Here is a 19,642-nt window from a genome sequence, read left to right on the forward strand (position 1 = left end):
GCTGCGGGCCCCTGGTGGGCTGCGGGCCTCTGCCCCAGGAATCCGGCTGTGAGCGCATGAGGTCTCTCTTCCTTCTGACCAGGGCTCTCGCTGAACAGGCCTTTCCCTCGAAGCCGTCAGTGTCAAGGTCTCGGCCGTGCTTGCTGCTCCTGCTGGTGAGTTCTGGGCCATCCTTCACAGCCATAGGTGACTGGCTTTTTATTTTAACTGGTTTTACAAACCAGACAGACAGCAGGGCCTCGGGAATAAACACACATACACACTCTGCCTGTGGCTCCACCGCCAGCGCCTAGGCCCAGTGATTCCCACGGCCCAGGGGCAACCTGCACTCCCGGCTGCCCCGCTACGTCAGGCTCTCGCTTCCCCGACGTCCGAGTCCAGGGCTGAGCACCCATGGAAGGGGGAAGCCCCTGCAAACCAGCACTCCCTTCTGAAAGCGGTGGGGACAGAGCTGTGTGTGAGAGGGGCTGGGCTGCGTCTCGGCTCGTTCTGGGAAGTGGGTTTTGCTGAACCCCTCGAGCCGGGGCAGCATGTCTCTACGTTGCTCCTGCAAGAACGAGGCTGCAGGTACCACGTCAGAGTGCATCTCTCAGGTTCCATGTCAGGAGGCTACGTAACGACGAAAGGGACAAAGGAAAATTCCCAACAGGGTTCTGTGGAGACGCCCCCAGCACCACTCATCACTGTCCTCTTCCCCCGCCCCCGTCAGACCAGGCTCTGTCGCCTGGAGCGCAGGGAGACGGGCTGAAGAGAAGGTGGGCGGCAGGTGCATCAGGCCTCCGCTGGAAAGATGATTCCGGAGAAAGGCAACTGACCTCATTAACGGTAGTGTTTCTTCAGTTCGTGCTAAAAATGCCTTCTCGCAATAAAACCCACGGGCTGACCACCCGCAGTTCTATTCTTGGAGTGGAGGACACGTAAGCACGTTCGGTGAGGAAGCCGAGTGCCCCCCAGTCAGTAACTCAGCCACCCGGGGGTCCCCTCTGCCTGTTCTGGGGCACCCCTCGGGAGGCAGATCTGGGCCGAACCAACCCAGGGACCGCTTCTGGAACCGACTGTGCAATAACTTCGCCTGTCTGCATCGCCGGCCGAGGCGCCGGCCGAGCTGCAGGCATGGACCCACCCGGCTTTCAGACATGGGTGCCGAGAACAGCCCTCTAGGAGGCACCGCCGCGCGGCAGGGGGGCGAGCGAGGAGGCTTGGAGGCAGTTTACCTCCAGAGATAGAAACATTCAGAAAGGCAAGAGCAGGCGCAGCTCACAGTCAGAGAGCTGGTGGTGGCAGCCCTCGAGGTGGAGCGATGGTGTGGTGGGTGAGGACACGGGTCCAGGAGCCAGAACAGAGTCTGAATCCTGGTTCTACCACCTGTCGGCTGTGTGTCCTCAGGCAAGTTACTCAGCCTCCCTGAGCCTCAGTTTCCTCAACTGTTATTGGGAGCGACAGTATCAACCTACAGCAGCGGTTCTCAACCTGTGGGTCGCGACCCCTTTGGCGGTCGAACGACCCTTTCACAGGGGCCGCCTAAGACCATCTTGCATATCAGATTTTTACATGACAATTCATAACAGTAGCAACATTACAGTTATGAAGCAGCAACGAAAATAATTTTATGGTTGGGTCACAACATGAGGAACTGTATTTAAAGGGCCAGAAGGTTGAGAACCACTGACCTACAGGGTTGTTGTGAGGGTTCAATGAATGACTCTGTAAAGCCCTCAGGACAGGGCCCAGTGTATAGTATTTGTTAAATAAATGAAGAGAGTGGGGCCCTATAGGAAGAGTCTGAATAAAGGTGGCGACACCAAACATGGTGGCTGACACCCACCCCCGGCAGCAGGGACAGCGGCCAAGCTGAGACCGGCGCCCAGGGCCTGGCAATGAGTTCTGCTCCGGGTGCCAGGCAAGTCTGGGACAACCGGACCCGCGGCGAAGTCCACCCAACACCTCTCAGCAAGGAACACGGACCATGAAATCCAAACCAAGCAGCCCTGCCCCGGCTCTCTAACGGTTCTGGGGGCACTCGGCCGTCGCCCCGTTGGAGTGCCTGGTGGACACAGGCTCTCCTCGCTGCCCGTCTGTCCTGACTCTCAAAGTCAGCAGGAATGCTGGTGGCCCAGACACAGAATGGAGGGCAAGGCAGGCACTGGCCTTCCCCCCTGCAGAACCCAGGGGTCACCGCCTTCCACTCTCCAGGGAAAGGGTGGGTGGGCCCCACAGGATTTGGGGAACCGGGGCCTGGGTGGGTGGGACCCACAGGATCTGGGGAACCGGGGCCCGGGTGGGTGGGATCCACAGGATCTGGGGAACCGGGCCCAGGAAGCGGCGGCGCCCTGACTCACCACTTTGGGCTTGAAGGGCGGCTGGATCTCCCTGTTCTCCAGCTTCTCCCAGTCGATCCTCCGGAAGAAGGCGTGTTCGCGCACGTCCCGCTCGCCCTCGGGCCCGCAGCCCAGCCGCTTGCCCGGGTGCTTGGTCATCAGCTGGAAGCAGGAGAGAGGATCTAATGCATAACGTGCGACTGCAGTTGATATTAATGTGTTGTACGACTTAAATGTGCCAAGAGAGAAGAATTAAGTGTTCTCTCTCCAAAGAAGAAAAACGAGTGACTCTGTGAGGTGATGGATGAGTTAGCGTGACTGTGGGGTTCCTTTCATAAGGTCCCGTCACCCCTCTGTGTTCCCGGGGATTAGCTCTAGGACCCCTCGTGGGTACCAAAACCCAAGGATGCTCATATAAAAGGCGTAGTATTTGCATATAACCTGCACACATCCTCCGGTATACTTTCAATTATCCCCAGGTTACTTATAACACCTGATACAATGCAAATGCCATCTAAATAGCAGTTATACTGTATTGTTGGGAATAATGACAAGAAAAAAAAGTCTGTCCATGTTCAGCACAGACACAGCCATCGTAGGCCTCCCTCCATGGGTACAGGTCAGCCACCATGTCACTTTTTGGGGGGAATATTTTCAATCTGTGGTTGGTTGAATCTACGGATACGGAACCGGTGGATATGAATGGCCAATGCATACATCTATCACGTCATCCTGTTGTTCACTTTAAATATATTACAATTTTATTTGTCTATTGTACCTCAATCAAATTGAAAAAGCAGAAAATTTCATTCACACGTTCCTCAAAACCCATGACCCAGAAGGCTCATGGCAGCCCCTCCCCAGAGAACAACCGACAGAGCGCCCGCCAGCAGAACGCGTACACAGAGGGTGGCACGTCCACTCGACGGAATACTGCGCGGCCGAGCGGAAGATGGGCTTCCACCACACGCAGCACCGTGGAGAGAGCTCACCATCGCAGTGTCAGGGGAAAAGCCAGGCCCAGGGCGCATCCATGGCAAGATCCGCGTGTGCAAAGTTCTAAACGGGCACAGTGAACGCACGCAGTGACGCGTGGGGGTGACTGCCGGGCGGGACAGGGGCAGCCCTCGAGGTGCTGGCACGCCTGTCCATTTTGTGACAATTTATTGGCCTGCACACTGATGATGGGCACCCTTTTCTACACGTGTATTACATCTCAAAAACAGAGGAATGGGCACAGCACTAACGGAGGTGTAGAGCAGAGGAGAACAAACATTTTCTAAGCGTCTGTGATCACTTCTGCTAAACTGTACCACAACTTCATGGGGAGTGGGGGGTGAGGGAATGGCGAACTAAAGCTACTGAATTTCCGGAGGTGTTGGGGTGTTAACCCGGGTCCCAGGCTTCGCGTTCCCCACCGCGCCCCGCAGGTCCCCAGGCCCTCGCCCGTGAAGGCGGGAGGCAGTGGCGGGGTCCCTGCGCCCTCTTGCTGGGGAGTCTGGGAAAGATCACCCGTCCACCCTTTTGGTCTGTGACCCTAAAAGGAACCCAGTGCACTCACTCCTTTGCAGATGGAGACGGCCTCCTTGGACAAGGATTTGGGGTAAGAAACGTTGTGCTCCATTATAGACTGAAAGAGTTCGTCCTCGTCCTCGCCGTCGAACGGAGGCTGTTCCGGAAAAGAGGAAGATGGAGAAATATTTAGGCAGGTCGTTGATGAAGGTGGCGCCCCAAGGGCCGCACTCGTGCGACACCGGGCCCCCCCAGGCTGCAGTCAGCCCAGATGCGTGCATGCGGGCTTCCTGGATCAGCTTTCATTTCCTCGCTCGCAGGTGGTATGCTTTCCCGTTTCCCTCTGCTCCTCTAACGATCTCTCCCTGGGCAACCCAAAACAATCTTTGAGAAAAGTGTTTCTGAGTAATGCTTTGATTTTTCAAATAAATGATAATTAACCCATTAATCTTGCAATTATGTGTTAAAATGGAATTATGACCCAGTAGGTTAGACGGCTGTGTGTTCCGAGGGTGGGGGTGGGGTGGAGGATGCTAATGCCTTTGGATTCCGAACATGGGCTGACGGGGACATCAGAACCCAGGCAAAGAGGACTTCCTTGGGTCCAGAATGCACATCAGGGCCCCTCTGACCCAACACAGAGCTGCCCCCCGTGTGGTGGCGGTGACAGGAGCTCAGCTTCCACCCGACACTTCCCATCTTTTTCGGGGGGTGGGGGGGTTTGCAGCTCCCTGTGGAGAGAGGGAGGCATGTGGCTCTGCGGAAGGCCCCGGCTTTAAAGCCAGGCAGACGTAAACCAGAATTCCAGCTCCACCTCCTCCTAGCTGGTTGTCCAGAGACAAGTGACTTGCCTCCTTAAGACATGGTTTTCCAATCTGCAAAATGGGTTCCCTGGTGAGTCTGTAAAGTGCCTGATATTGTGTCTTGTATCCAGTAAGAGCCCAGTGAAGGGTGCTTAGCGGCACTGGTGTTGTGACTCAGGTAGACGAGCTGTCGTTGGGGGCTGCTGGGGTCCTCGGGAGGAAGGGGGGGCCCAGGATGCCTCCAGCACGTCTTCAGTCCTGAGGTCAGCAAATCACCTGCCCTCTGGACAACCCACAGCACAAGGGGGCTTAGGGGAACCTGCTTACCGTCCCCTTTAACTTAGCCGTGAGCTCAGCACGCAAAAGGCAGACCAGGTCGGCCCTCGTGCAGGGAGTCCTATGTTTCATCTTTATGTTCCTTCTCGTTATAGGGAGGACTCCAGTCACTTTGGCTGACAGGGTTAGGGCTCAGATAATGACCAAGTCTGGCTTAAATTTAAATGAAACCATGGACCAAAAACAGCCGTGCGGTCCCTTCTCATCAAACATCTTCCCCCGAGTAAGAGAGTAGCTGAACGAAGCAGAGCGCTCCCCTAACCACCACTCACAAACCATCCCGAGCTGTTCATCTGGCCCCCACCTTCCTCCTCGGCCCCAAGCCCCGCCCTGAACAGGAGCTGGAAGCAAGGCCGGCACACGGGAGTCACACCCACAGAGGGAAGATGCCGAGCCTACAAAGGACCCCACTTTTGGACCAGGTATGGGGTGACTGCTGCCACTCATGCTTTTTTGGTGTGTGTGTCTAAAAATAGAAATAAATAGGCCCGTTTTCCGGTTGAAAGTGCCCAGTGTTACGAACGTCTAACTTGGGGAAGCGTGCAGGTGGGTGAGGAGAGCTGCCATCAGCCCGCCTGTGAGTGACTCAGAGCAGTGCGGGAGCAGTCTGCCCCACGCGAGGTTCCGTGGGCAGAAGTCCCATGGCCCTGGGATGCCCACCTGGCAAGCCCATTGGAGGCAGCCACCCCACTGGGCAGTGCAGGCAGCAGATGGTGGCCTGGGCCAGCAGGGGGAGGTGCTACTTCTATCGACAGAGCAGGGCAGGGCGGGTGGGGGTGAGGCTGTGGCTGCACCTGCAAGAGGGACAGTGGAGGCCAGTCCCACAGCCCATCCCACAGTCTTCTCGGCCCAATCTCACGCAGCCTACTTCTCCCGGCCGCCTGTTACATGACACCCACAGAACACCGCATCTTCCCTAAAAAGCAACCCCTACATGTGGCTGAGCTTGGGCCTAGGACAGTGGTCAGCAAACTGCGGCTCGCAAGCCACATGCGGCTCTTTGACCCCTTGAGTGTGGCTCTTCCACAAAATACCGACTTCTCCGCATGGGCCACGAAGTTTCAATTGCACTGTACGTGCACGCCCGCACGTGGTACAGTGGGGCCTTGACTTACGAGTTTAATTCGTTCCATGACGGAGCTCGTAACTCAAATTACTCGTATGTCAAATCAAAAAGTGAACGAGTGAGACACGTGATGCTGGGCTGATGTTGTGGCGTTCACTGTGACGTTCGCTCCGCCAGCTAGTGGTGGGGTATCTAAAGCTGGCTCGTAACCCGAATTTTAGCTCGCAACTCAAAGCAAAAAATTGGCCGAGAGACGGCTCATATCTCGAAAAACTCGTTAGTCGGGACACTCGTAAGTCAAGGCCCCACTGTATTTTGTGGTATTTTGTGGAAGAGCCACACTCAAGGGGCCAAAGAGCCGCATGTGGCTCTCGAGCCGCAGTTTGCCGACCACGGGCCTAGGAGATTTTCATAACTAAAACAAACATGGTGTGGTTTCTGTGGGGGCTGCGGCTTGCACACCTGCAGGGGTCCCACTTCCTCGAATTCGCTGTGAGTGGGTACCCTGCCATGTCCCAGGGCCCTGGAGGTGAGCAGGGCACAGGCTCTGCTCTGGATAACCAATCGACAACTCACACTGTGGCCCCTCAGGGCCGCTGGCCAGGACAAGCTACATCACTGTGGGTCTCAGAGCCGAGGGAAGATGGGGGCCTCGTGAGGTAATTGTTAGAACGTCAAGGTGGCGACAGCAGAGCACCAGCCCAGCTATGCAGGTGTCTTCTGAGCTTGGCCCATGCGACTGTGTAGGCCCGCCCGTGACGCTGGCCAGAGGTGGCCGGCTGGTACCTGGCTGGACAGCGACAGACAGCAGGGATTCAACCAGCCTCCTTGGGGACGTCAGCACCAGCGCAGGAACGTGGCAGGGCTGAGCCACAGATGAGCCGGGCCACAGGCCCAAGAGAAACTTCCTCCAAAGAGAATACGTGCCCTTGACTAGGAATCGAACCCAAGACCCTTTGGTCCAGGGCCGATGCTCTGTAACCTCCGAGTGAGGGCCACATATGCTAATTTGCTCTCAGGCGTTGAAGGCGGGGCAATGCTGAAAAGCTATACTTACTCATTTCCTTCCCAGACACGCCAGCCACGGAGCCTGGGGACACCGGGGGCAATGCGTGGCCCAGGGACTCAGGACATGACCGCTTGGGTATTGCTTCGTTCCCCTCTCCCTCGCATTCCCATGATTGTTTCTTAAATTTCTACAGATCTGGACTCGGTGTTTCTGGCTGAGCTAATGTCCTGGCTTGGGGGTGCCTTCCTTGGCAACAAATATGTAATTTGTGAATGTTAAACACACAAACGAGGGATGATGGATCCCTCTTTCCAAAATGATTCCGAAATCCCTCACCAGGAGGTGGTCACTGGTGACCGGGGTGGGGGTGGGGAGAACTCAAGGACAATCAGGTGGTGTCCTGGGATAAAGCACCGAGCACGGATCCGCCAGGGATGAAGGCGAGGCATGGAGGGCCCTGGCAGAGGGCAGAGCAGGAGGGCGGGGCCCTGGAGGAGGAACACCTGAGCGCCGGAGCCGCGCTGTGCTCACGAGAGCGCCAGGGAAACACCAGTTAGGCCTGTAAGTAATCGTATTTGTCAGGCAATCTGGGAACCGCAGGCAGACTCCGCGGCGTATGCTGAACGGCCCCCCAGGCTGCTGCCCATAAATAAAGCAAATGAGAAGGGAACTGCAAGGAAAGATTTTTCTGCTCATCGTCAGCTCTCTTGATTACAGAGGACAAATTTAGGCCACAATCCCACCAGCAACTTTATAATTAGTCTTACTTTTCAGTAACAGTGTGTATTCCCTTGGCTGGGTCTCCGAGTTCCGGCAGCTTTGGGGGGGTGGGTGTGGGCAATACACATGGAGCCTTTATTATCCTTTGGGCTGAGTCATAGGCCAGGAATATGTTGAAATTTGCATCGAGTCAGAGAGGAAAACTAAGAAGTGGTGGTGGTGGTGGGGGGGGTGGGGGCGGCGCTCTGGAATGAAAACACCGTGTTTGTGGCAGGAGCGGTGAAGGTCTAGGTCAGGGGTGGGGAATGTCCGTATAAGGTCTGCGAAATCACTTGGTCTGGCCCTGCCAAGGCATTAGGGTGAGGTAATTAATGTCTGACCAAACACAGCAGGCTGATTTTTAAGTTGATCCTTTTGTATGGCCCGAGAATGATGTTATAAACATCCGAATGGCCCTGGGCAGATAAAAGGGTCCCACCCCTGGCTTAGAGGGATAGTGGGGTGTCTGCCACTGGGCCTGAATGTGGGCTGCCTTGCGGCGCCATATTGAGTGTCATCATTTTCAACGGAGATTATGGAAACTTCCAGAGACCATCGAAGGCAGGTTGACTGAGAGACGGGATGGAAAACCATGAAAATGGGTCAGAATGTCTATGGAGCCGCTGGGAGTGGGAGGACCCTGTGCTCTCCGGGGGATGAGGAAGGACCAGTCTGCAGGTAAGGTGGGACCTCACAATGCACCCCAGAGGGGACCTCCCCGGGGGGAGCCAGCATTTCCCAGCTCTCCCTGCAGAGTGAAGACCCAGGAGGCCTGGAGGGGAAGGAAGACGGCCAATAAGGAGACAGCTCCGTTCATGTCCTGTAACGTGCCCTGGACCAGAGCCCATTTCCACCCTACGGTTTCCTTTGCTGGCATATGCGGACAGGCCTCTTCATGAAAGCAGACTGTGTGCTGGGCTGAGGGTCAGAACGTTTGACTGGGATCCAGGAAAGGGACTCAGGCCCTTGTGCTTTCAGGAGCAGCCCGGCTCCCAGGGGCCGAGAATCAGCCCAGTTTTACGGTCAAACTCCTAAAGGGGGAAGTTAACTTGAGGAGCAGGCGACGTGGGTTCTGCCAGCTGTTGTCTTGCTGACAGTTGTTCTGTATAACCTGCTTTTCTGTGTTTACAAATCAAAGTATTGGGCCTGAAACGAACATTATACTGGGGACAAAAACCTAAATAATACACAAACCGCTTTTTAAAATGTCAATCAAGTCTTACCATCCCTGAGAAATAATGACCACGTGAAGGCTGGTACCTTCTATCTTTTAATATCCAAAAGACTACTTTAGTATTAAGAGGTGTAAGATGCAATGAAAGAGACATAAAGGACCGATCACCAGTGGCCTCCCACCCTGAGTCTAAGCCAGTGGTCTGCAGTGGCCTTCCTGCACACACGGCCTGGTGCTCCCCTCCTCTCTGACCGAAGGCCTCCTCTCCTACTCCCTCTCCAGCCTCCCGACTCTGCTCCAACCACACTGGCGCTTCCCTTCCTTGGCTTAATAAACACGGCAACATAATCCCACCCCAGGGCCTTTGCACTTGCCATTCCAGTCCCTCTGCCTGGAGTGCTTTCCCCCAGAGATGCACACAGACAGACATTCCTCATTTCCTTCTTGTCTTAACTTTATTTGTACACAAGGCCCTCCTCGGCCACACTAGCTAAAATGTCAATCCTGCCCCAACACTGTGTTCTTGTCCTGCTTTGTTACTTTTCTTCTTAGCTTTTCAACTATTATATAGTCCTTTTTTTTTTAAACGTGTCTACTGTCTCTCTTTCTTTATACTGTAATCTTGATGAAGGTACAGGTCACGTTTGTCCATGGCTGTTACCATAGTAAGCGTGCGTTCAATAAGTATGTGTTGAATGAGTAAACGACCAAGTCCATGGATGTAACTTGTCAGAAAGGGTTGACTCCCTCCCCTATCCCCCTCGAAACAAAAATTTCTTCAGGGGTAATTTTGCTGCTCAACACAAGCATTTCTTTCCATTCTCTTACCTCGGGCTCTTAGCGACAGAGGGTCAAACTCTGTGTCACCAGTACTTGAATGTTGGCAACTATAAAAGCCGCCTCCACAGAACGGTTCTTAGGTATAATGGCAGAGACCTGGCAGATGCTCCCCGAACCTCCTTCTCCTGCCGAGCTCACAAGTACATGCCCCTCTCAGTCCTTCATCTCAGCGGGACTGTGTGGCCCGTGGGGTGCAGGCAGGAGTGACGAGTGCCACCTCTAGACCTGGCCCCTAGACGTTCCTGCCTCTGTCCTCCTGCTCTCTCCTCATTGGCCGGTTGAATAATGAGGAGTCAGTGGAAGAATTCAAGGCCCTAAAAGGTGGAACCAAGGGACGGAAGAAGCCTGGGTCCCTGAATCACCATGTGGATCTGAGTCCCCCTCCCCCACACCACGGAGGACTGTGCCAAGAATGTGAAAGAAGTTGCGCCGTGTGCTAAGCCGCTGAGGTTTTGAGGCAGCTTGTTAAAACGGTGAGTGTGACTTACTCCCATACAGACGTCGAGGCCATTATGTTAGAAGTGCCACGACAGCAGCAACGCACTCGGTTATCAGCTAGATGCACATTTCTAAGAGACCACATCTGCCTTTTCTTAGCTGGACGTCCAGCCTCATCGGACTTTTGCAGACGTTATAATGAGCTGCCGACGGTGAGATGAGCGGAGATGGGGAGGAGCCATGACACGTCTTCAGGGACAGCGGATACACATGGCAGCACCGGGTGATTTCTGCAGACAAGCCCGCAGGGACCTACCCAGCGCTGAGCCACTGAAAACTAGCCCTGGCCAGTTTGGCTCAGTGGATAGAGCCTGCAGACTGAAGTGTCCCAGGTTTGATTCCGGTCAAAGGCACATGCCCAGGTTGCAGGCTCAATCCCCAGTAGGGGGCGTGCAGGAGGCAGCCAATCAATGATTCTCTCTCATCATTGATGTTTCTATCTCTCTCTCCCTCTCCCTTCCTCTCTGAAATCAATACAAATATTAAAAAAAAAAAAAAAAAAAGAAAACTCACAGAGGCCATGTTGTCGTCAACGGGCAGGGGGCTTTGTGGATAAGGTGACAGCCGCCTGCCTATTCTCCAGGAGGAAGCTTTCAATTCAGGTTTTGTGATCGGAAGAGAATTTCTGTACAGACTGAATACAATCCACTCTCAAGGGGCGCTTCTCCACCTTTCATCCGGGTCGGGGAGCCAGCCCAGCCCTGTCCTGCCACACTGCCAGGTCCTGCTCTCTCGGCCCCCGCGGAGAAGAAGTGTTTGCATTGGATGGCGATAAACAAGCAAGAAAACACAGGGAAATGTTACCTGCCCAGCCAGCATTTCATATAACAGGACGCCATAGGCCCACCAGTCCACGGACTTCCCGTACGGCTGATAAGCGATTATCTGTGGGAAAACAAACACATCAATTACATTCGGTGGCAAATCAAAAAGCCTGCGTTCGGACAGGTGAGTCAGGCACGTTGGCATTCACACGGTTTGCAAATGAGGGGGTGATATATCTTTGATTTCTACACCCAGGGAAGAGCGCCCCTCAAATTGGGCATGCCAAGAACTGTCACCCCACGATTCACCGTCTCAAACCTATTTGGAACTTGTTTTCTGACTCCCCCCCTCAAAACGCCACAGCACTGTCTGAGGTCGATTTAATTATCCTCATTGGAGGAAAATATCTGGGCACTGAGGTGGATTTAATTTTTGGAAAAAGCAGAGGTCATTCAAAGCTTGAGTCTCATAAATAAGAGAACCAAATGAAGTAACAGAATTTCATTAAAATAAAGAAGATGATGATGATAATCATCATCATCATCATAAAAAAGAAAAAGAGGAGGAGGAATGACTGAAGTAAAATTTCTAGTTTTCCTGTGTTGCTCACAGAGGTACCATGATAGCTGCTGAATGACTGACGTTTCAAAATGCTTTAAAAGAGACATAAAATGTAATATCGGACCTTGTTCGATCTTGGTTCTAACCAACCGACTGTAAAAAAGAAAGTGGAAACATTTAAATGTGGTCTTGATACCAGGTGATCTTAAGGGGTTACTGTTGATATTGTTAGGCAGGATGAATGGTATGGTGCTTAGAGTGTCCTTTTTGGTTAGCCCGCTTGTTAAAACACTGGCTTTACTGCCTCACAGGCAGGCTTCGCACCTAACACAATCCCCAGGCCCAGGATCACCCCCCAGGATTCCAGGTGAAGACATACCAACAGGTACTCGGCAGGACCGTCCTGCCACTTTGTATACGAATTTGACTTAGAAATGTTCCAGGGCATTTTTAAACATATTTTTATTGATTTCAGAGAGGAAGGGAGAGGGAGAGAGATAGAAACATCGAAGATGAGAGAGAATCATTGATTGGCTGCCCCCTGCACGCCCCCTACTGGGGATCAAGTATGCAACCGGGGCACGTGCCCTTGACCAGAATTGAACCTGGATCCTCCAGTCCGCAGGCCGACACTCTATCCACTGAACCAAACCAGGTAGGGCCCAAGGTATTTTTTTTTAATATATATTTTATTGATTTTTTACAGAGAGGAAGGAAGAGGGATAGAGAGTTAGGAACATCGATGAGAGAGAAAGATCGATCAGCTGCCTCCTGCACACCCCCTACTGAGGATGTGCCTGCAACCAAGGTACATGCCCTTGACTGGAATCGAACCTGGGACCCTTCAGTCCGCAGGCCGACGCTCTATCCACTGAGCCAAACCAGTTAGGGCCCAAGGTATTTTTTAAAAATATATTTTTATTGATTTCAGAGAGGAATGGAGAGGAAGAGAGAGACAGAAACAGGGGCTCGGGCGGCAGACTTCCTGCAGCACGTGGGAGGCTGAACGTCAGCTGCCAGCACAGACCCAGCAGGGCAGCGGGCCTTCAGTGCACTGCTATCTGTCATCATGATCATTATGGTTATACTAACATGAGCCCACGGCTTGGGGGTGTGTCGGGATGTTATAAATGGCTGCCTGTCTTATAAAACTGATGAGAGGAATCATTGATTGGCTGCCTCCTGCACACCCCCTACTGGGGATCGAGCCTGAAACGCTGGCATGTGCCCTGACCAGGAATTGAACCGTGACCTCCTGGTTCACAGGTTGATGCTCAACCACTGAGTCACGCCTACTGGGCCCACGTATTTTTTTATTGGCCCACACTCCCTGCCTATCTGCCCATCCCTGTTGCTTTAAGGCAGCGCTGCCATTTCCCCCGATGGGATGAGAGGCACAGCCTGTGGCTCACTTCAGTGCAGGCGACGACAAGAGGGTCGGGTTTGGATTGGGTGTCTCTGTGGCTCATTCCTCGACAAGAAAATGACACACAAAGAGGCCCACAAGGAGGCCGTCACTGCTTTTTAAAATGGCATTTGTTCTTTTCTGAAAACTTGGAAAACACACACACGAAGCACTAAAAAACCCGGCCAAAATGAGTCTCTAGTCATTACCTAGTGACCCGAAATGATGTCCCTCCAGGGCCCTGACAGGAAACCCCTGGACCCCCGCCTGTCCTGGCCAAGTAGAAGCACAGAAACTGCCTTTGGGAGAATGAAAGTGCGCCCGCCGAGCACTTACCACCCGCCCGATGCTCTCCACGCGTTTTGTATAACCCGATGAGACAGCAATGACCGTTGTTCCCATTCCACAGGTGAGAAAACCGAGGGGTAAGCATTTGGGAGACTTGCCTGAAGCCCATCAGTTAACAGGTGGTGCTCAGAATAGCGACAAATTTGACTTAAAAATACGATTTGTGCCTTTCAAAGATATGTAGTCACTCCTACTGGGATTAACAAAATATTCATCAAAGGGCTTTGAGGATTAAAGAGATTTGAAATCATTATTTCACTTTAGTATCTATATTTGAAAACTACATGAATGAAATCTGTTCTTATAACTATATTAAAAGCAGTCCCTGTGATCTATTTTTAACAATCGGTGTTTTATTAGTAGTGTGTTTTTTTTTAATCTTCACCTGAGGATATGTTTATTGGTTTTAGAGAGAAGAGAAGGAGGGAAGAAGGGAAGTAGAGAGGGAGGGAGAGAGGGAGAGAGAGAGAGAAATATCGATGTGTGAGAGAAATATCAATTGGTTGCCTCCCACAACCTCGGTATGTGCCCTGACTGGGAATTGAACCGAAATATTTTGGTGTACAGGATGACACTCTAACCAGCTACTGTGGGAGGAGCCGGCCTCGGGCTCATCTGCCCCCATCGGGGCAGGTGTCTCTGGCACTTGTGGGCCAATGGAGGTTTCCAGCCAAGCCCGACGTGGGGGTGGGGAGCTGCCTGACGTCTGGAAACCCCAGGCAAGGGGCTGCCATGGCAATTTGGCTTCTCAGAGCAGAGGACCTCACGGAAGGAGAGGCTGGCTTGGCGAGAGGGGCTCAGGCGGCAGACTTCCTGCAGCACGTGGGAGGCTGAACGTCAGCTGCCAGCACAGACCCAGCAGGGCCGCGGGCCTTCAGTGTACTGCTATCTGTCATCATGATCATTATGGTTATACTAACATGAGCCCACGGCTTGGGGGTGTGTCGGATGTTATAAATGGCTGCCTGTCTTATAAAACTGAGCTATGCAGGAGCTTTCTCCCTGCCTGGGCGCAGGACCAGGAATGCAAGGGGCCGGGGGCAGCCTCGAGTCTCTTGCCCGGCCCAAGGCCCACAGTGGCGGGAAGACGGCGCTCTAAGGCCGTCCACCCTTCCCCCCTCGGCCGGGCTACACACTGGAAGGCCTCCCAGCCAGGATGGGGCTGTGAAAGCTTTCTGTTTTTTTAAAATATATTTTTATTGATTTCAGAGAGGAAGGGAGAGGGAGAGAGAGATAGAAACCTCAATGATGAGAGAGAATCATTGATTGGTTGCCTCCTGCACGCCCCACACTGGGGATTGAGCCCAAAACCTGGGCATATATCCTGACTAGGAATCCAACCATGACGTCCTGGTTCATAAGTTGATGCTCAACCAATGAGCCACACCAGTTCGACTGCAGAAGCTTTTTTCTTCTTCTTCTTTCTTTTAATTAAATCTTTATTGTTCAGATTATTACAGTTGCTCCTCTTTTTTCCCCCATAGCTCCCCTCCACCTGGTTCCCACCCCACCCCACCCTCTGCCCTTACCCCCACCCCTGTCCTCATGCATAGGTGTACGATTTTTGTCCAGTCTCTTCCTGCACCCCATACCCCTTTCCCCCCAAGAATTGTCAGTCCACTCCCTTTCTATGACCCTGATTCTATTATATTCACCAGTTTATTCTGTTCATTAGATTTTTTATTCACTTGATTTTTAGATTCACTTGTTGATAGATATGTATTTGTTGTTCATAATTTTTATCTTTACCTTTTTTTTCTTCCTCTTCTTAAAGAATACCTTTCAGCATTTCATATAATACTGGTTTGGTGGTGGTGAACTCCTTTAGCCTTTTCTTATCTGTGAAGCTCTTTATCTGACCTTCAATTCTGAATGATAGCTTTGCTGGGTAAAGTAATGTTGGTTGTAGGTTCTTGCTATTTATCACTTTGGATATTTCTTGCCACTCCCTTCTGGCCTGCATAGTTTCTGTTGAGAAATCAGCTGACAATCGTATGGCTACTCCCTTGTAGGTAACTGACTGTCTTTCTCTTGCTGCTTTTAAGATTCTCTCTTTGTCTTTTGCTCTTGGCATTTTAATTATGATGTGTCTTGGTGTGGTCCTCTTTGGATTCCTTTTGTTTGGGGTTCTCTGCGCTTCCTGGACTTGTAAGTCTATTTCTTTCACCAGGTAAGGGAAGTTTTCTATCATTATTTCTTCAAATAGGTTTTCAATATCTTGCTCTCTCTTCTTCTGGCACCCCCATAATTTGGATGTTGGTACACTTGAAGTTGTCCCAGAGGCTCCTCACACTATCTTCATATTTTTGGATTCTTTTTTCTTTTTGTTTTTCTGGTCGGGTGTTTTTTGCTTCTTCGTATTTCAAATCTTTGACTTGATTCTTGTGATCCTCTAGTCTGCTGTTGGAACTCTGTATAATATTCTTTATTTCAGTCAGTGTATGCTTAATTTCTAGTTGGTCCTTTTTCATATCCTCGAGGGTCTCACTAGATTTCTTGAGGGTCTCACTAAATTTATCGGTGGTTTCTAGAAAATTCTTGAAAAACCTTATAACTGTGGTTTTGAACTCTATATCCAGTAGTTTGCTTTCCTCCATTTCTGTCATTTGTGACCTGTTTCTTTGTCTCTGCTTTTTGGCTGCTTCCCTGTGTTGATAGAGTGGCTTTCTGTGCTAGGTGTTCTATAGGGCCCAGTGGCTCAGCCTCCCCAATTACCTGAGGTGGACACTCTTGGTGCACCCCTTTGTGGGCTTTGTGAACAGTCTTGTTGTAGTTAAGCCTTGATTGTTGTAGTTATCACTGGGAAGAATTGACCTCCAGGCCAATTGGCTGTGAGAATCAGCTGTGTCTATGGTGGGAGAACTTCTGTGCTGGAGACACCCTTATGGGGCAAGACTTGCTTCAGTGGGGATTTGGTGCTCACTGAGTCTGCCCCCTGAGTGTGTCCCTTATAGATCTGAGGAGTTGTAATCTGGATGGTCCCACTCTGACCACTGGGTACACTGGCTCTTGGATCTCTAAGGAGGTGCTAATTTAGCCTCTGCCTGAGGCTACCCAGCAGGAGCTACAGGGAGATTTGCAGATTCCTCTTCTTTGTTTGGGGTTTGGAGGTGCCCGGATGAGGCCCAGCTGGGAGGCAGTTAAAGAGCTGCGAGCAGACAACTGAGTATACGAGCTGATGGAGCTGATGCACTCGGCACAATTCCTTGAAAAGACCTGGGGAGAGTTACACAATTTAAGGGGGAACCCAAGGAAAAGCCTGTCCTCTGCCCTTTAAATATTTCTGGGTGGGTGAGCACCGCTTCATTTCTCTTGCGAAGCGGAGTCACTGGCTCGTGACCTTCATGGAGGAAACTGGCCTTTGACAGAAAGAGAGGCGCCTGTCGGTTTATCATCCTCTTTCTTCAATCAGTGCTTTCTTGGCTCGCGCCCTCGCGGGTGTGTGGGGCGTGTGGGGCCGTGATTCAGAGGCGTGGATCCCAGGGTGGCCGGAGCCGCCTGGCCTCTCTCCACCTCATTTCCCTGCTCTTCTCCGTCTGCCAAGTAATTTACTGCCTGGCTGCTTGGCTGCGGGCACCGCCTGAGTCTCTTTCTCATTTAACTTTTACTCCTTTTATCCTCTGTCCCTCTCTACAACCCTTTCCCCCACGGCCAGGAAAGGTCTCGGGATGCCAACCCTGGGGGCACCTTGGCTGTCTGGGGGACCCGGGGTGGTGTCCCGCCAACCTTCGGACACCCAGGGTCCCCAGCTGTCCTCTGCACTCCGTCCCCTGCCATGTGCCTCAGCCCCTGGCAGCCTTGGGAACCACCCTTCCAACAGCAGCTTCCAAGCCTGCAGCTCTGCTCCTGGTCTCCTGTGCCACAGCCGCACCTTGGCAGGCAGCATGCTGCATCTAGCGGTCCCAAAGGCATCTGCCTGCAGAGTGGGGCTCCAGATCCGGGGGCGGGGTTCCAGACTTGGGGGTGGAGCCTCAGACCCGGGGGCAGGGCTCGGCAAGGAAGGGGGCACAAGTTCTGCTGTGTGGAGCAGATAAGAAACAAATACCTCAGTGCATCAGCAGCTGATGAGTGCCTGGAAGGGATGCAGGACCATGGGGTCAGGGTGTGGGCGGGGCTGGAGGTTTGCAGTTTTAAACAGGATGGTCAGGAAAGGCGGCCTCCCCGAGGGGACATCTGAGCTGAGGCTGGAAGGAGGTGAGGGAGGGAGCCACGCGGACACCTAAGGTCAGGACATCCCAGGTGGACGCTACAGCCTCCTGGTTCTCTGCCTCTGTGTACACCTCTTGGTCTTCTCTTTCCCTCCCGTCCCTGATATGTGGCTCTTCCAGATGGGACCCTTGACCCTCCAGAAGAAAGGTCACAGCTGACGGTCCATTGGCTGAATCTTACCTGGAGGCCTTTCTCTTAATAGATACCAGAGTCAACTTGAACCATTAGGCAGATGTGACATAAAGATGCAGACTCCTGCAGCTGTCACGGGCAAGGCTGGGCTGGAAGGAGAGGTCGTCAGCTCTAAACTCATCCGGCCCCCACTCTCCCAGGGGTTTACACCTCTGCTCATGGCTGGCTGGCCACGGGGTGGCCAAGGTGCCTGCAGACTTCTCCTGGCCATTTCAGCCGTGTTGGAGGTGCCACCTCTTCCTGGCAAGGGGAATACTGTCTCGCCACGTCTCTAAACCCACGTGTCTCTAAACCCGGACAGTATTTCTAACTGCCCCCAGCCCCAGCCTCCTCCCAGGTCCCTTCTGGGCTCTCCTTTCCCGCCCAGCGTGCCCAGGCACTTAGGAGGCACTTGCTAAACACCCGACTAATGGATGCCACGTGAGGGAGAGGGACTTAGTGTTGCTGGTTCACCCTTGGCTTCTGAGGGACCTGCTTGGTCTTAACAGCTGCAGTGAGATCCCAAGTCACCGACCGCATTACAGGTGCCGGGGGCCGCCCCTGACTCAGGGCTCTGACTGCAGTTCAGGTGGAGGAATGTGCAACTTGGGTCACATCTGGAACTTGGCCACATGTGCAACTTGGCCTAAAGGATGTCAAAGAAAAGATGGGCTATCACATCTGAGCGCCCTGTCACTCCGGGAGTTTTCTCCTACTTCTGGAGATGGGGCAAACATCTGGAAAGACTCCATACATGGGCTCTGGGGCCAGACTGTCTTGGGCCCTAATCCCACCTTTGCATGTTACCAGCTGTGTGACCTCGGGCAGGTCACTTAACGCCTGCACATGCAGGAAATGTGACACGGCAGAAGACAGTCACTGCATCTCGGCTTACATCCTTCGTGTGTGGCCTAACGCCCCCTCCACAGGCTGCAAGGGAGCATTCCACGCGGCGCATTTTCAGAAAGCCTTGCTCCCGTCCCACGGGAGGGACACCGAGGTCCACCAGCCGGAGGCACATGCTCTTCCTGCTGCTTCTCTCTCTTCCGGAAAAGGGCGAGGGGAGGAACCAGAGTCTGGTCCGTGGCTGGGGGACAGCTGATTTGCAGCTGGCTCTCAGACACCCACATCACTAACTTCCCGGTGGGGGATGAAGTCCAGAGAGAGTGTCTGTGTGGCCTTGTCAAGGACTCTCACTGACCCGGAGAATTCTTTCCAGGTCAAAGCAAAGGGTAGACTTCAAGTTGGCTTCAGGAATCACTTGGGTTTTTATTGTTATTCTTTACCTGAGGTTATTTTTTCCATTGATTTTTACAGTGGAAGGGAGGAGAGAGAGAGAGAGAGAGAGAGAGAGACACATAGATCTGTTGGCCTCCCAGATGCGCCCTGATAAGGGCCGGGGATAGAACCTGAAACCCAGGTAGTCGCCCTTGCCCAGGAACTGGACCCGAGACCCTTCAGTGTGCGGCTGGTGCTCTAACCACTGAACACATGGGCATGGCCAGGAATTACTTTCTGATTAATGCTCCTTACTCGGGCGACCATCTCAACTCCAAAATCACACCTGTCCATGACCTTTTCCACGGTAGCTCCTCTCCCCGGTTGAGGAGATGCTATGGTACTAATCCATTTCAAGGTTTCTGAACAAACAGCCATAACTATTTAAGCCTCTGCTTTGCCTATTAAGGGAAATGCCATCTAAGATAATTATTTTGCCTCCACCTGACAGGACGATTTACACAGAGGACAGGAGAATGTTAACCTTTTACCCAATTCAGAAACCTCAACCCTAGATGGTCTTTCTCCACCCCACAGTGACCCCTGGGGGCCCTTGGGAGGAAAACGCTGGCCGGCCGAAGGGGAAACAA

At 52.7% G+C, this 19,642-nt stretch overlaps 1 protein-coding gene across 2 annotated transcripts in view; it reads right to left on the reverse strand.

Annotated features, from left to right (window-relative positions):
* The window catches only part of PRKCA (protein kinase C alpha), a 285,771-nt gene that overhangs the window by 14,766 nt on the left and 251,363 nt on the right, over positions 1-19,642 (reverse strand). For both annotated transcript variants that reach the window (XM_070393096.1, XM_070393095.1), the window contains exons 14-16: positions 11,120-11,200; positions 3,880-3,987; positions 2,340-2,480 (exon numbers count right to left, since the gene is read on the reverse strand). In XM_070393096.1, the coding sequence (XP_070249197.1) occupies positions 2,340-2,480; positions 3,880-3,987; positions 11,120-11,200 (330 nt within the window). The remainder of the gene's footprint in view (positions 1-2,339; positions 2,481-3,879; positions 3,988-11,119; positions 11,201-19,642) is intronic.

The sequence above is a fragment of the Myotis yumanensis genome, unplaced genomic scaffold (assembly GCF_028538775.1).
Source record: "Myotis yumanensis isolate MYYU_CA2020_CCGP unplaced genomic scaffold, mMyoYum1.0.hap1 SCAF_16, whole genome shotgun sequence".
Classification (NCBI taxonomy): Eukaryota; Metazoa; Chordata; class Mammalia; order Chiroptera; family Vespertilionidae; genus Myotis; species Myotis yumanensis.